Source organism: Panulirus ornatus, chromosome 7 (assembly GCF_036320965.1).
Source record: "Panulirus ornatus isolate Po-2019 chromosome 7, ASM3632096v1, whole genome shotgun sequence".
In the NCBI taxonomy this organism is placed as follows: domain Eukaryota; kingdom Metazoa; phylum Arthropoda; class Malacostraca; order Decapoda; family Palinuridae; genus Panulirus; species Panulirus ornatus.
In genome coordinates this window covers 51094022-51111816 of record NC_092230.1, presented here as the reverse complement: position 1 = coordinate 51111816, position 17795 = coordinate 51094022, and the positions used below count along the sequence as shown (strand labels likewise).

Below are 17795 nucleotides of genomic sequence, written 5' to 3'. Positions count from 1 at the left end.
AGACACGATATGCTCTAGGCTGCAATCCTCTATTGCCAAGGGGTCCTCCAACACTAGTGCTGACAAAGCCCTGTCATCTACTTTCAAGGAACTGGAAACATCAAGGTGCTGCAGGTGGTGACAGTTCTTCCCTAAGATTTCCAAGATAGTGCCATCTGTGATGCCAGCTAGCGTTACCCAGCTTAAGTCACACATTTTTTTCAGTGTCCAGTAAAATGTATAATTAACACTGGTTACATACTTACGATCAATTACTGCCCTTACATCACAGACTGCCCCTAGCCGTGTCAAATTAATTACCGAGCTGCAAGAAAGGACCTGGTAGAAGTGCTGCATCTCATCAATGAAGGCTGATCCACCACAGGTGAAGTCTACCCACTGGGTGGTCCCATCTGCCAAGAGCTGGAGAAATAAGTTCTTACTATCAATATCCACTTTACTAATCTTGATGCTCAGGACTAGGTTCAGGAGTTGCTGACGATGGTATGGGGCAAGGATTGCATGAAGATACTGGCGCTGCTGGTGAATATGACTGGAAGGTGCCGGGTGCTGCTGGAGAAGGTGCTGATGGAGCCACTGCCACACATACTCCAAGCATACACTCCTCAGGGAACCTACTTTCTTTAAAGGTGGCATTGTTACAGTTTATCCTTTCCACAACTTGTTTGCAAAACCAATTCAAAAGCCCCTGATAGCTCTTTCCCAAACCACAACTAAACAGCAAATTGGCTGAATATTATCTATGCACTTTCTATTCAAGATATTTGATATCTAAAGTTTTACGATGCAAAGTGGAAAATAAAAAACACTCCTTTTCACCAGCTGCCTGGAAACTTAGAATACTGTTATTAAGCTTACTAAATAACCAATCAGTGGTGCTTAAACTTATAGTTCTAACTTTGTGACCTCAGGACAATATTTTTCATGTTTCTCCTAAAATTATTGTACAATTCTCTGAAGGTCACAAAAATACTAAATGATAATGATTGCTCCCCATGGTCCAAACAGCATTATCTTCTTTACTGAAATGGGGTTCACTGGGGACCACACAATGTATTGATTACCAAATCAGGGTTCACCGGGGACCACACAATGTATTGATTACCAAATCAGGGTTCACCGGGGACCACACAATGTATTGATTACCAAAGCAGGGTTCACTGGGGACCACACAATGTACTGATTACCAAGGCAGGGTTCACTGGGGACCACACAGTGTACTGATTACCACAGCAGGGTTCACTGGGGACCACACAGTGTACTGGTTACTGAAGAAGAGTTCACTGGGGACCACACAATGTACTGGTTACTGAAGCAGAGTTCACTGGGGACCACACAATGTACTGATTACCAAAGCAGGGTTCACCGGGGACCACACAATGTACTGGTTACTGAAGGAGGATTCACTAGGGACCACACAATGTACTGTTAACTTAAGTGGGGTTCCCTGGGGCCACACAATATATTATCAGCTTAAATGAGAGTCAGTGGGGCAACACAATATACTATTTACTTAAGTGGGATTCACTGGAGGACACAATATATCATTTGCTTAAGTGAGATTCACTGAGGCCAAACAATGTATTACTTAGGTGAGATTCATTGGGGGCCACACAATATATAGTTTACTGAAGTGGGGTTTATCAGTGCCACATAATACTCTATTTATTGAAGGTAGGTTCACTGGGGCTCACAAAATATATTGTTTACTAAAGTATTGTTCACTAGAGACCAAAACATAAACTTCACTGAAGTGGGGTTCACTGGGGCCATACAATATGCTATTCACTGACATGGGGTTCATTTCAGGCCATACAATACACTGCTCACTGAAGAAGGAATCACTGGCAGTCACACAATATATCGTTTTACTGAGGTGGTGTTCACTGGCGGGCCACAATACACTGCTAACTGAAGTAGGGTTCACTGCAGGCCACACAAAGTGGGGTCCCTTGGGATCACAAAATACACTGTTTACTGAAAAGGGGTTCACTGGGGACCACACAATTCACTGTTTACTGAAGTGGGGCTCACTAGGGGCAATACAATACAATGTTTATCAAAGTGGGATTCAGAACCCACACAATACAATGCTTACTGAAGCAGAGCTCACTGGGGGCCACACAATACACTAATTACTGAAGTGGGGTTCACTGGGGGGGGGGCACAAAATACAGTTTACTGAAGTGGGGTTCACTGGGAGCCATGCAATAAATTGTTTACTTAAGTAGGGTTAAATGGGAGCCACACAATGCTCTGTCTACTGAAGTGGGGCCCACTGGAGGATACACAACAAATTACTGAAGTGGGGTTCACTGGGGAGCCACACAATACACTGTTTATAGAAGTGTCGTTCACTGGGGGTAAACAATAAACTCTTTACTGAAGTGGGGTTCACTGGTGAGCCACAATACAGATTACAGAAGTGGGGTTCACGGGCCACACAATACACTGTTTACTGAAGTGGGGTTCACTTGGGCCATACAGTATACACTGTTAACTGAAGTGGGGTTAACTGGGGCCCCACAATACACTGTTTACTAAAATGGGGCTTACTGGGGGCCCAACAATACACCGTTTACTGAAGTGGGGTTCACTAGGGGGTAACACAACACACTTTACTAAAGTGTAGTTAACTGGGGGTCACACAAAACACTTTTTACTTTAGTGGGGTTCACTGGGAGTCACACAATACACTTTGCTGAAGTGGGGTTCACCAAGAGCTACACAATACACTGTTTACTGAAATGGAGTTCATTTTAGGGCCACACAGTATCCACATAACTGAAGTGGGGTTCACTGGTTGGTCACACAATACATAATTTACAGAAGTGGGATTCACTGGGGATCAATTAATATGATGTTGACTTAAGTGAGGTTCACAGAGGGGTTACTCAATACACTGTTGATTGAAGTGGGATTTACCATGGGCCACACAATATACTGTTCACTGATGTGGGGTTCACTAGGGCCACACAATATATCATATACTGAAGTGGGGTTCAATAGGTGCTACACAATTCAGTTTACCAGTGGAGTTTCCTGGAGCCACACAATATATTGTTTACTGAAGTATGGTTCACTAGGGGGCCACACAAAATATTGTTTACTAAAATGCAGTTCACTGGGGGCCAAACAACATATTGCTTACTGAAGTGGGGTTCTCTGGGGAGCCACACAATATATTGTTTACTAAAATGCGGTTCATTGGGGGCCATAAAATACACTATATACTGACATATGATCCATTGGAAGCTACACAATGTAGTTTACTACAGTGGAATTCATAGGGCTATACAATACATTGTCTACATGAGCAAGATTTACTGAAAGCCACACAATATTCTGTATGCTTGGGGTAATTTCAACAGAAGGCCATACGTTACACTGCATGGTAAGGCAAGGTTCAATGGAAGCCATACAATACACCATGTAGAGATGTAAGGTTCACTGGAGGCCATACAATATTGTATGAAAGTGAGATTCACTGGATCTCATACCTTAAAGTATATGTAAAGGCAGAGTTCAATAAAGGCCGTATGCTACACCTTATTGCACAGTAGGATTCATGGGAGGACAAACACTACATTGTTTGGTATGGCAGGGTTCATTGGAGGCCATATTCTACACTGTATGGGAGGGCAGGGTTCACTGGAGGCCATATATTACACTGTATAGTAGGGCAGGATTCACTAGAGGCCATATATTACACTGTATAGTAGGGCAGGGTTCATTGGAGGCAATGTATTACACTGTAAGGTAGGGCAGGGTTCACCGGAGGCCATACACTGCACTGTATGGTAGGGCAGGGTTAACTGGTGCCCATATATCACACTGTAAGGTAGGGCAGGGTTCACTGGAGGCCATACACTGCACTGTATGGTAGGGCAGGGTTCACTGGTGGCCATACACTACACTGTATGGAGGGCCAAGGTTCACTGGAAGCCATACACTACACTGTATGTTAGAGCAGGTTTCACTGAAGGCCATACACTGCACTGTATGGTAGGGCAGGGTTCACTGAATATCATACAATACACTGTATGGTAAAGCAAGGTTCACTGGAGGCCACGCACTACATTGTATGGTAGAACAGGGTTCCCAGGAGGCCATACACTACACTATACTGGAGGGCAGGGTTCACTTGAGGCCATATACTACACTGTATGGTAGGGAAGGGTTCCCTGGAGGCCAAATATGATACTATCTATATGGTAAGGCAGGGTTCACTGGAGGCTATACATTACATTGTATGGTAGGGCAGGGTTCACAAGAGGCCAATCACTACACTGTATGGTAGGGCAGGGCTCAATGGAGATCAATCACTACACAACACGGTTGGTCAGGGTTCACTGGAGGCCAAACACTACACTGTATGGTAAGGCAGGGTACACTGGTGACTAAAAACTACACTGTATGGCAGGGCAAGTTCAATGGAGGCCAAACACCACACTGTATGGTAGGCCATGGTTCACTGGAGGCCATACACTATGCTGTATGGTAGGGCAAGGTTCACTTAAGGCCAAACACTACACTGCATTGTGGGGAAGAGTTTAGTGGAAGCCAAATACAACACTGTATGATAGGGCAAGGTTCACTGGAGGCCAAACATTGCACTGTGTGGTCGGGCAGGTTCACCGGTGGCAAAACACTATACTGTATGGTATGACAGGATTGACTGGAGGCCATATACTACACTGTATGGTAGGGTAGAGTTCCCTGGAGGCCAAATATGGCACAGTTTGGTTGGGAAGGGTTCACTAGAGGCCAAACACTACACTATGGTGGGGCAAGGTTCACTGGAGGCCATACACTCCACTGTATTGTAGGGCAGGGTTCACCGGAGGCCATACACTCCACTGTATTGTAGGGCAGGGTTCACTGGAGGCCATACACTCCACTGTATTGTAGGGCAGGGTTCACTGGAGGCCATACACTGCACTGTACTGTAGGACAGGTTTCAATGGAGACCATACAGTGCACTGTATGGTAGGGCAGGGTTCACTGGAAGCCATACACTGCACTGTATGGTAGGGCAGGCTTCATTGGAGGCCACACTGCACTGTACGGTAGGACATGTTTCAATGGTTCAATGGAGACCATACACTGCAATGTATGGTAGGACAGGTTTTGATGGAGGCCATATGCTAATTTTTAGCTAATTTTTAGGGCTAAATGAGAAACAATACATCCAATTCTTCATTAACATAAATTCTGCATGAACAGATATTTCAAAATAAATCTTATCTGATGTTGATCTGGTAAATGTAAACATATCATTTATTGAATACAGCGGTTAGTATCCTTAAGGTGTCATATGACTGATAAAGGAGGAAGACACAGGTCATTCTTAACAGTAAAACTCTCAAAAAGTGTTAGTGGTACATTTCTGTTAGTGACACATGAAGATCAGTTCCAAATATCACTTCTGAAACTAAGAATTTTCCTTTTGTCTGCTACGTTCATATCGGGAAGGTATGAACATCATGAATATCACACCTACTTTCTGTACCCATCTTTTGTATCCAGTAATTCCCAGACACCATTGCATGTGTCCTAACCATCATTCAAGCAATTAGAACAATAATACCAATATAGCTATTTCCTAGTAAAAGATATATTCAAGAAAATTAAATATAAGTCTGTTTTAAGATGATTATTGTTATTAGTCAGAAACATGTCTTTAGTACAAGTCTGGCACAGCTGCTTTCTGTTTGTGAAGTCTTACCATTTGGCCCAAAGGATGAAATGACTGCCCATTGCTGGCTTCGATTCATCTGGTGAATGCTGCCAAAAGTATTTGTGGTGGCATGTGTAGGTGCAGGTACTGATTGACCCAAGAAGCATTAAGGGTTATATTTTCTGATGAGAACTTTCCTCTCTCAGTGATGCAGACATCTTACAAATGATATTTAGAAGAGAAGCATCATTGTGGTTGAAAAATTATTCTTTATCCACTGATATATAAATGTGATTGGTATTTGCCGACATTATAACACATTTTCCAAGAAAGCATTAATCATTCTTGTGGCATATGTACTGTACAGACATTCAATCATCATGCTTTTAACACAAGAATACTACCAGGGTGACATTATAGATATTCAAGAGAGGAGAAAGTGAAGCACAGATCTTTGGAGGAAGTGGTGCCAACAGGTGTGGCAGCCATTATATCTTGGTGAGACAAACATAAAAAGTCCATCATGGCAAGCTGTAACATGCTTAACTCACTTATTTTTTGAGAGATCTGTTGTTGATTATGCTGCCAACTTTGATATCCAGGTGTAGATGGTTAACAATAGTGATAGTAATAATGATAATATTTCTATTGTAATTTTTTGTAAGTTACTGGAGCAACATTCGAGTGCTAAGGTGGCAAGGGTAGGTAGGTATGATCCCATTAGTCAGTGTGTAGGATACTCAAGAACACTTGATCTGACTGGAGCATTGTTCTCTGAAGCTATCATAAGCAGAATTCAAACCCACAGCCTGACTACATCCTTCCATAAATGAGACACTAAAGCTGTCGAATGAAAAGTTATCAAAATTTTAAAGGAGTTCATATTTCTTAGGGTAGGTGAGGGGTGGTAAAGTTGAAGAAGCATTGGGGAATTTGTGGAAAGACAGGATGTTATCTGGGAGGATTAAAATGGGTGTGTTTGAAGGTATGACAGTCCCAAAAAAGTTGTATGGATGCGAGGCATGGGCTGTAAATACGAATGTGTGGAGGAGGGTGCACGAGTTGGAAATAAAAGGACAACATAAAGAGAGAGGAGGGTTGATTAGTTAATGACATACACTGATTCAGATAGAGATGGGGTAATAAGAAGAGTATGGTTGAGAGAGATGAAGAGGGTGTGTTGAAATGGTTTGGACTTATGAACAGAATGAGTGAGGAGAGGTTAACAAAGAGAATGTATGTGTCAGAAGTGGAGGGAATAAGGAGAAGTGGGAGTCCAAATTGGAGATGGAAGGATGGAGTCAAAAAGATACTGAGTGCTTAAGACCTGAACATGAGAGATGTGGTATGGGAGGGAATGCAAACAGAATGAATTGAGGATTGGTAGAATGTGTGAAATGTAATACTTTGAGGTGGTTTAAGCATGTGGAAAGCATGCAAGACTGGGGGAGTTTACAAGGAGAGTGTATGACAATACAATTAAAGGGGTTGGTGTGAATGGAAGACCACCTGTGACATGGCATATAAAGTGGAGAGATACTGAAGAGAGAGAGGAATAGTGGAAGAGTGCATGGAATGGTGTATGCGAGGGAGGCATGTAAGGACAGGGATAAGTGGAGACTCTTTTGCCGTGGCCACCCCATGATGGGCATTCCCAGAGAGAATGGGCATCAGAGATATACAGATAAATATGGTTGTGAATGTCTGACAAATGGTGGTAAGTGGTGAGATGAGTAGGTAAGGCTGCAAGTGAAAGAGAAAAGAGAGTTGTATGGGTTCTACCTGCAAGAAAGGAATGTGAATGATTAGATGTGAAAGAGAAGTAGCAGGAAGGCAAGAGGGAGGTGCAGGGATAGAAAAAGAGGGCAAATGAAAAATGGTATGAGAGAATATTGGCATATTTCAGGAGATGAGTGTTAGGACAAGAGAATCATGGGATCTTCGGTAAGGGAAGCAGAGAGGGAAATGGTAACAGGCAAAGTAAAAGTAAAGAGAAGAGGAGTTTGTTTTTTGAAGGACAGTTGAATGTTTTAGATGATAGGATGGTGGATGTGGATTGTTTGATGTAGAAGTATACAGAGCAAGAGTGTCATGGCAAATGGTTTGATAAAAAGAGAAAGTGGTGAAAATATTGTATAAGATAAAGTATGGCAAAGTAGTTGGAGAGGATGGGGTTGCTACCAAATTCATTAAGAAAGAGGGGCACAATGATGTTGATTGGTCCGTCAAGATCTTCAATGTATGTATGGTCCAAGGTGAGGTGTATCACAACTGACACAAAAGTAAACACCAGAATTACAAAGGTATAAATCTGTTGAATATAAATGATAAATCGTAAGAAGAGTGGTGAAACTGTGGGTAGTGGCATGCACAAAGCACCAGACTGGGATGGGTAAATGTGGTTTAAGAGTGTTAGAGGATGAGTGGGCCAGGTGTCTGCTTTAAAAAATTTGTATGAAATTTAGTAAGAAAGAGAGAAAGATTTGTATGAAGCATTCATGGATTTGAAGCAAGTGCATGATAGAGTGATAGAAATGCCTTGTGCCTTGTGGATGACACCACAAAGATATGATGTGGGAGGAAGCTATCAGATGCAAAGGAGTTCCTGTCAGAAGAATATGGCATGTACAAGAGGTGGAAGGCAGGAGGGTAAGCGGCTTCAATAGAGAGTGGATCTGCATCAAGGGTGTGTGATGTCACCATGATTGTTTAGTTCATCTATAGACAGAGTAGTGAGGGAGTTGATACAAGGGTCCTAGAGAGAGTGGTAGGGATATAGCATGCTTAAGATGGGGGACCCGGCAAGGTCAGTTGGTTGCTTTTAGCAGATAACACAACTCAGGTGGTAAACTTGAGAAAGAAACTGCGAGGGAGGGAAAAAGAGGTGGGTTTGAGTTTGAATTTGAATGAGAAGAACCTGAAGGAAGTGAAGCGCTTTAAACACCTGAGAGAACATGGGAATTAAGGGACTGTTGGAGTGGAAGTGAACAATAAGGTGGATTAAGGGGCAAAGGTCCTAGATACATTAAGGAGTGCATGGAAGGAAAAGTCACTGTCTCTGAGGGCAAAGAGGGCATATTTGATGGTACAGCAATCTCAATGGCCCAGTATTGGTGCAAATATTGGGCCCTAAGTGCAAAAGAATGAAAGAAGGCACATGTGTTGGAGATGGGGAAAGCTTATCATGTAAGGAATGGCAGTGCAAGAAAGACATTTACTAGTTGGCAAAGTATGGCTGAGAGAGAAAAACCTTGGTTTGCTTGAAAGATTTTGAACATATGGAGAGAATAAGCATACAGAGACTGACTCAGAGGAAGTACATGTTAGAGGAAGGGGAAAAAAGGTTGAGGAAGAGACTGAGATGGAAATGAGAGAAAAGAGTGAAAGCGGCTTTGCGTTATCAAAGCTTGAACAAGCAGGATGATGAGAAAAACACATGGGATGGAGTGGATTGGAGCAATGTTGCATAAAGGGAGAAACATGCTGTTAAAAGGATGAACCAGGGCATCTGAAGTGGTTCAAGGAAACCCCAGAATGGTCTGTGGATCTTGGCTCTGAATAAGGGACTAGTTTTGGTGCAATATACATGAGAGAGAGTGGATGTGAACAAATGAGGCCATTCATCTATTCCTGATTCTACCTCACTGATGTAGTAAGTGACACAATTTGAAAAAAAAAAAAGATAATGGAATATTTTAGACTATGGGATGAGTTAAATAATCTACAAATATACTAGCACAAGGAATGTAAATGACTGCCCCTAACTTTAATCACACATAATTCTGAAAATCATATAACTTACCTTTTATGAAAGTTAAAGGCAAGCCATGGAACAAAACGGTACTTGTATGATTTCCAAAGGGTGCCAAATTTTCTGAGCATTTTCCTGTTCAGTTCACTATTTTCTCACAAAAGACTTAGTCACTATCTTGATCTTAAGTTGTTCACTTCCTGTAAAACAATGCGTTCCTTACATTAGGTCTATTAGGTTTATACATTTGAATAACAGAGTTTATACTTTTTGTTCTAGGATATAAAAAATTCTACTTTTAGTTCTGCAATACCATCATAAACCTACAGTATATGATGGGTTTTCATTACATTATATTATTTCAAATATGCCTGGTAAGGTTATAAAGTAAATTATAAAAGATTATTTCCACCCATATTTGATTGATGCCATGTGTCTCTCACTAAACAGAGGCATGTATAGATGTCAGATTTCACCTCAACTCTGACAAACTAATCAAAATATCAGCAAGGCTCAGTTAAGATAAGATAACTGTAATGGGAGGACAATGTGTACTCATGCATCTATCAACCCCCCTCCCAACATCTTCCCATGCAAATAAACGCTTGCCTCCATTTTCCTATGCAAATAAAAATCATAAACAGTTCAGATAATGAAAACAGCCTACTATCATATTTACACATTTCAAGAGACCATGAAGAGTGATTTTGAGTATAGTACTGGATGAAGACTATATTTCCAAGCACAGGGGGTTAAATGTAAGTGGATTACATGCACTGGGCTGCACACTTAGGTTAACTGAAGGCACAGCACAAAGATTCACAGCCTTAGTAGCGCATCATAGTTCAAATACCTACATGGTGCTGTTTAAATGGCTTGTAACTGCTAAATTTTTCAATAATTCAAATTCTGTTCAAAGTATCACATTCCTGTGGAAATATTACAAAAATACTGTCCCAAAGTTAAGAGTGGTAAAGTTAGCCTTTAATGTCCAAATTATTTTGGGTCTGGATATGGTGCATTACATTAATTGCATGAAACTGTTTGTCTATAAGTTTAAATATTACAATTTTTCCACTGCCTACATCATTCCCTACAAAATATTACTACATTCATTATACTTTGCCACTGTCTCCTGCATTAGTTAGGTAACGCAAGGAAACAGACGTAAGAATGGCCCAACCCACCCACATACACATGTATATACATAAACACCCTCGCATGCACATATACATACCTATACATTTCAACATATACATACACAGACGTATACATATATCTCTTCTTTTTTCTTTCATACTATTCGCCATTTCCCACATTAGCGAGGTAGCGTTACGAACAGAGGACTGGGCCTTTGAGGGAATATCCTCACCTGGCCCCCTTCTCTGTTCCTTCTTTTGGAAAAAAAAAAAAAATGAGAGGGGAGAATTTCCAGCCCCCCACTCCCTTCCCTTTTAGTTGCCTTCTACGACACGCAGGGAATACGTGGGAAGTATTCTTTCTCCCCTATCCCCAGAGAGGATATATATACATATATATATATATATATATATATTTTTTTTTTTTTTTTTTTTTTTTTTTTTTTATACTTTGTCGCTGTCTCCCGCGTATTGCGAGGTAGCGCAAGGAAACAGACGAAAGAAATGGCCCAACCCCCCCCATACACATGTACATACACACGTCCACACACACAAATATACATACCTACACAGCTTTCCATGGTTTACCCCGGACGCTTCACATGCCTTGATTCAATCCACTGACAGCACGTCAACCCCTGTATACCACATCGCTCCAATTCACTCTATTCCTTGCCCTCCTTTCACCCTCCTGCATGTTCAGGCCCTGATCACACAAAATCTTTTTCACTCCATCTTTCCACCTCCAATTTGGTCTCCCTCTTCTCCTTGTTCCCTCCACCTCCGACACATATATCCTCTTGGTCAATCTTTCCTCACTCATCCTCTCCATGTGCCCAAACCACTTCAAAACACCCTCTTCTGCTCTCTCAACCACGCTCTTTATATTTCCACACATCTCTCTTACCCTTACGCTACTCACTCGATCAAACCACCTCACACCAAACATTGTCCTCAAACATCTCATTTCCAGCACATCCATCCTCCTGCGCACAACTCTATCCATAGCCCATGCCTCGCAACCATACAACATTGTTGGAACCACTATGCCTTCAAACATACCCATTTTTGCTTTCCGAGATAATGTTCTCGACTTCCACACATTCTTCAAGGCCCCCAGGATTTTCGCCCCCTCCCCCACCCTATGATCCACTTCCGCTTCCATGGTTCCACCCGCTGCCAGATCCACTCCCAGATATCTAAAACACTTCACTTCCTCCAGTTTTTCTCCATTCAAACTCACCTCCCAATTGACTTGACCCTCAACCCTACTGTACCTAATAACCTTGCTCTTATTCACATTTACTCTTAACTTTCTTCTTCCACACACTTTTCCAAACTCAGTCAGCAGCTTCTGCAGTTTCTCACATGAATCAGCCACCAACCCTGTATCATCAGCGAACAACAACTGACTCACTTCCCAAGCTCTCTCATCCCCAACAGACTTCATACTTGCCCCTCTTTCCAAAACTCTTGCATTTACCTCCCTAACAACCCCATCCATAAACAAATTAAACAACCATGGAGACATCACACACCCCTGCCGCAAACCTACATTCACTGAGAACCAATCACTTTCCTCTCTTCCTACACGTACACATGCCTTACATCCTTGATAAAAACTTTTCACTGCTTCTAACAACTTTCCTCCCACACCATATATTCTTAATACCTTCCACAGAGCATCTCTATCAACTCTATCATATGCCTTCTCCAGATCCATAAATGCTACATACAAATCCATTTGCTTTTCTAAGTATTTCTCACATACATTCTTCAAAGCAAACACCTGATCCACACATCCTCTACCACTTCTGAAACCACACTGCTCTTCCCCAATCTGATGCTCTGTACATGCCTTCACCCTCTCAATCAATACCCTCCCATATAATTTACCAGGAATACTCAACAAACTTATACCTCTGTAATTTGAGCACTCACTCTTATCCCCTTTGCCTTTGTACAATGGCACTATGCACGCATTCCGCCAATCCTCAGGCACCTCACCATGAGTCATACATACATTAAATAACCTTACCAACCAGTCAACAATACAGTCACCCCCCTTTTTATTAAATTCCACTGCAATACCATCCAAACCTGCTGCCTTGCCGGCTTTCATCTTCCGCAAAGCTTTCACTACCTCTTCTCTGTTTACCAAATCATTTTCCCTAACCCTCTCACTTTGCACACCACCTCGACCAAAACACCCTATATCTGCCACTCTATCATCAAACACATTCAACAAACCTTCAAAATACTCACTCCATCTCCTTCTCACATCACCACTACTTGTTATCACCTCCCCATTTGCGCCCTTCACTGAAGTTCCCATTTGCTCCCTTGTCTTACGCACTTTATTTACCTCCTTCCAGAACATCTTTTTATTCTCCCTAAAATTTAATGATACTCTCTCACCCCAACTCTCATTTGCCCTTTTTTTCACCTCTTGCACCTTTTTCTTTCAAACTATTCGCCATTTCCCGCATTAGCGAGGTAGCGTTAAGAACAGAGGACTGGGCCTTTGAGGGAATACCCTCACCTGGTCCAATTCTCTGTTCCCTCTTTTGGAAAATTGAAAAAAAAAAAAAAAAAAAAAAAAAAAACGAGAGGGGAGGATTTCCAGCCCCCCGCTCCCTCCCCTTTTAGTCGCCTTCTACGAAACGCAGGGAATACGTGGGAAGTATTCTTAATCCCCTATCCCCAGGGATATATATATATATATATATATATATATATATATATATATATATATATATATATATATATATATATATATTTTTTGGCTTTGTCGCTGTCTCCCGCGTTTGCGAGGTAGTGCAAGGAAACAGACGAAAGAAATGGCCCAACCCACCCCCATACACAATGTATATACATACACGTCCACACACGCAAATATACATACCTATACATCTCAATGAACATATATATATACACACACAGACACATACATATACACCCATGCACACAATTCACACTGTCTGCCTTTATTCATTCCCACCGCCACCTCGCCACACATGGAATACCATCCCCCTCCCCCCTCATGTGAGCGAGGTAGCGCTAGGAAAAGACAATAAAGGCCACATTCGTTCACACTCAGTCTCTAGCTGTCATGCAATAATGCCCGAAACCACAGCTCCCTTTCCACATCCAGGCCCCACACAACTTTCCATGGTTTACCCCAGACGCTTCACATGCCCTGATTCAATCCACTGACAGCACGTCAACCCCGGTATACCACATCGATACAATTCACTCTATTCCTTGCCCTCCTTTCACCCTCCTGCATGTTCAGGCCCTGATCACACAAAATCTTTTTCATTCCATCTTTCCACTTCCAATTTGGTCTCCCACTTCTCCTCGTTCCCTCCACCTCCGACACATATATCCTCTTGGTCAATCTTTCCTCACTCATTCTCTCCAAGTGCCCAAACCATTTCAAAACACCCTCTTCTGCTCTCTCAACCATGCTCTTTTTATTTCCACACATCTCTCTCACCCTTACATTACATACTCGATCAAACCACCTCACACCACACATTGTCCTCAAACATCTCATTTCCAGCACATCCACCCTCCTGCGCACAACTCTATCCATAGGCCACGCCTCGCAACCATACAACATTGTTGGAACCACTATTCCTTCAAATATACCCATTTTTGCTTTCCGAGATAATGTTCTCGACTTCCACACATTCTTCAAGGCTCCCAGGATTTTCGCCCCCTCCCCCACCCTATGATTCACTTCCGCTTCCATGGTTCCATCCGCTGCCAGATCCACTCCCAGATATCTAAAACACTTTACTTCCTCCAGTTTTTCTCCATTCAAACTTACCTCCCAATTGACTTGACCCTCAACCCCACTGTACCTAATAACCTTGCTCTTATTCACATTTACTCTTAACTTTCTTTTTCACACACTTTGCCAAACTCAGTCAGCAGCTTCTGCAGTTTCTCACATGAATCAGCCACCAACCCTGTATCATCAGCGAACAACAACTGACTCACTTCCCAAGCTCTCTCATCCCCAACAGACTTCATACTTGCCCCTCTTTCCAAAACTCTTGCAATCACCTCCCTAACAACCCCATCCATAAACAAATTAAACAACCATGGAGACATCACACACCCCTGCCAGAAACCTACATTCACTGAGAACCAATCACTTTCCTCTCTTCCTACACGTACACATGCCTTACATCCTCGATAAAAACTTTTCACTGCTTCTAACAACTTGCCTCCCACACCATATATTCTTAGTACCTTCCACAGAGCATCTCTATCAACTCTATCATATGCCTTCTCCAGATCCATAAATGCTACATACAAATCCATTTGCTTTTCTAAGTATTTCTCACATACATTCTTCAAAGCAAACACCTGATCCACACATCCTCTACCACTTCTGAAACCACACTGCTCTTCCCCAATCTGATGCTCTGTACATGCCTTCACCCTCTCAATCAATACCCTCCCATATAATTTACCAGGAATACTCAACAAACTTATACCTCTGTAATTTGAGCACTCACTCTTATCCCCTTTGCCTTTGTACAATGGCACTATGCACGCATTCTGCCAATCCTCAGGCACCTCACCATGAATCATACATACATTAAATAACCTTACCATCCAGTCAACAATACAGTCACCCCCTTTATTAATAAACTCCACTGCAATACCATCCAAACCTGCTGCCTTGCCGGCTTTCATCTTCCGCAAAGCTTTTACTACCTCTTCTCTGTTTACCAAATCATTTTCCCTAACCCTCTCACTTTGCACACCACCTCAACCATCTGCCACTCTATCATCAAACACATTCAACAAACCTTCAAAATACTAACTCTATCTTCTTCTCACAGCACCACTATTTGTTATCACCTCCCCATTAGCCCCCTTCACTGAAGTTCCCATTTGCTCCCTTGTCTTACGCACTTTATTTACCTCTTTCCAGAACATCTTTTTATTCTCCCTAAAATTCAATGATACTCTCTCACCCCAACTCTCATTTGCCCTCATTTTCACCTCTTGCACCTTTCTCTTGACCTCCTGTCTCTTTCTTTACACGTACACATATATACACGTACATATTCATACTTGCTACCTTCATCCATTCCCATCGCCACCCCACCACACATGAAATGGCACCCCCTCCCCCGCTTGCACGCAAGGTAGCGCTAGAAAAAGACCATTAAGGCCACATTCATTCACACTCAGTCTCTAGCTGTCATGTGTAATGGACCAAAACCACAGCTCCCTTTCCACATCCAGGCACCACAAAACTTTCCATGTTTTACCCCAGATGCTTCACATGCCCTGGTTCAATCCATTGACAGCACGTCGACCATGGTATATCACATCGTTCTAACTTACTCTATCCCATACTTGCCTTTCACCCTCCTGCATGTTCAGACCCCAATCGCTCAAAATATTTTTCACTCCATCTTTCCATCTCCATCCCACTTTTCATTCCCTCCACCTCTGAGACATATCTTCTTTGTCAATCTTTCCTCACTCATTCTCTCCATGTGACCAAAACATTTCAATACACCCTCTTCTGCTCTCTCAACCACACTCTTTTTATTACCACACATCTCTCTTACCCTTTCATTACTTACTCGATAAAACCACCTCACACCACATACTGTCCTCAAACATCTCATTTCCAACACATCCACCCCCTTCTGCACAACCATGCTTCACAGCCATATAACATTATTGGAACCACTATTCCTTCAAACATACCCATTCCTACTCTCCAAGATAATGTTCTCGCCTTCAATACATTCTTCAACACTCCCACAACCTTTGCCCCCTCCCACACCCTGACTCACTTCTGCTTCCATGGTTCCATCCGCTGCTAAAGCCACTCCTAGGTATCTAAAACACTTCACTTCCTCCAGTTTTTCTCCATTCAAAATTACCTCCCAATTGACTTGTCCCCCAACCCTACTGAACCTAATAACGTTGCTCTTATTCACATTTACTCTCAGCTTTCTTCTTTCACACACTTTACCAAACTCAGTCACCAGCTTCTGCAGTTTCTCATCTAAATCAGCCACTAGCGCTGTATCATCAGTGAACAACAACTTACATCCCAAGCCCTCTCATCCACAACAAACTGCATACTTGCCCCTTTCTCCAAAACTCTTGCATTCACCTCCCTGATAACTCCAACCATAAACAAATTAAACAACCATGGAGACATCATGCACCCCTGCCGCAAACCAACATTCACTGGGAACGAATCATTTTCCTCTCTTCCTATTCATACACATGCCTTACATCCTTGATAAAAACTTTTCACTGCTTTAAGCAACTTATCTCCCACACCATTTACTCTTAATACCTTCCACGGAGCACTTCTTATCAACTCTATCATATGCCTTCTCCAGCTCCATAAATGCCACATACAAATCCATCTGTTTTTCTAAGTATTTCTCACATACATTCTTCAAAGCAAACACCTGATCCACACATCCACTATCACTTCTGAAACCACACTGCTCTTCCCCAGTCTGATGTTCTGTATAAGCCTTCACCCTCCCAATACCAAGCAAAAGGTGCAAGGGGTGAAAAAGTGGGCAAATGAGAGTTGGGCTGAGAGAGTATCGTTAAATTTTAGGGAGAATAAAAAGATGTTTTGGAAGGATGTAAATAAAGTGCGTAAGAGAAGAGAACAAATGGGGACATCGGTGAAGGGGGCTAATGGGGAGGTAATAACAAGTAATCGTGATGTGAGAAGGAAATGGAGTGAGTATTTTGAAGGTTTGTTGAATGTTTGATGATACAGTGGCAGATATTGGGTATTTTGGTCGAGGTGGTGTGCGAAGTGAAAGGGTCAGGGAGAATGGTTTGGTAAACAGAGAAGAGGTAGTGAAAGCTTTGCGGAAGATGAAAGCCGGCAAGGCGTCAGGTATGGATGGTATTGCAGCACTGAAAAATGGGGTGACTGTGGTGTTGACTGGTTGGCGAGAATATTCAATGTATGTATGGTTCATGGTGAAGTGCCTGAGGATTGGTGGAATGCATGCACAGTGCCACTGTATAAAGGCAAAGGGGATAAAGGTGAGTATTCAAATTACACAGGTATTACTACATGTATTACATTATCATAAATATTTCATTCTCTTCATAATACGGGAGACTAAATAACTGGTTTAAAAATTACAGGTATGTGGGTGGGTTGGGCCATTCTTTCATCTGTTTCCTTGTACTACCTCGC

At 42.2% G+C, this 17795-nt stretch overlaps 1 protein-coding gene across 12 annotated transcripts in view; it reads right to left on the bottom strand.

Annotated features, from left to right (window-relative positions):
- Positions 1–17795, bottom strand: part of LOC139749640 (SET domain-containing protein 9-like) — a 186279-nt gene that overhangs the window by 155210 nt on the left and 13274 nt on the right. For 9 of the 12 annotated variants that reach the window (XM_071663808.1, XM_071663809.1, XM_071663810.1 and 6 more), the window contains exon 2: positions 9483–9631. In XM_071663808.1, the coding sequence (XP_071519909.1) occupies positions 9483–9562 (80 nt within the window). In that variant the 5' untranslated portion in view covers positions 9563–9631. Of the gene's footprint in view, positions 1–9482; positions 9632–9843; positions 9910–17795 lie in introns of those variants that run through there. The other 3 variants (XM_071663804.1, XM_071663800.1, XM_071663801.1) reach the window with 3 other exon arrangements.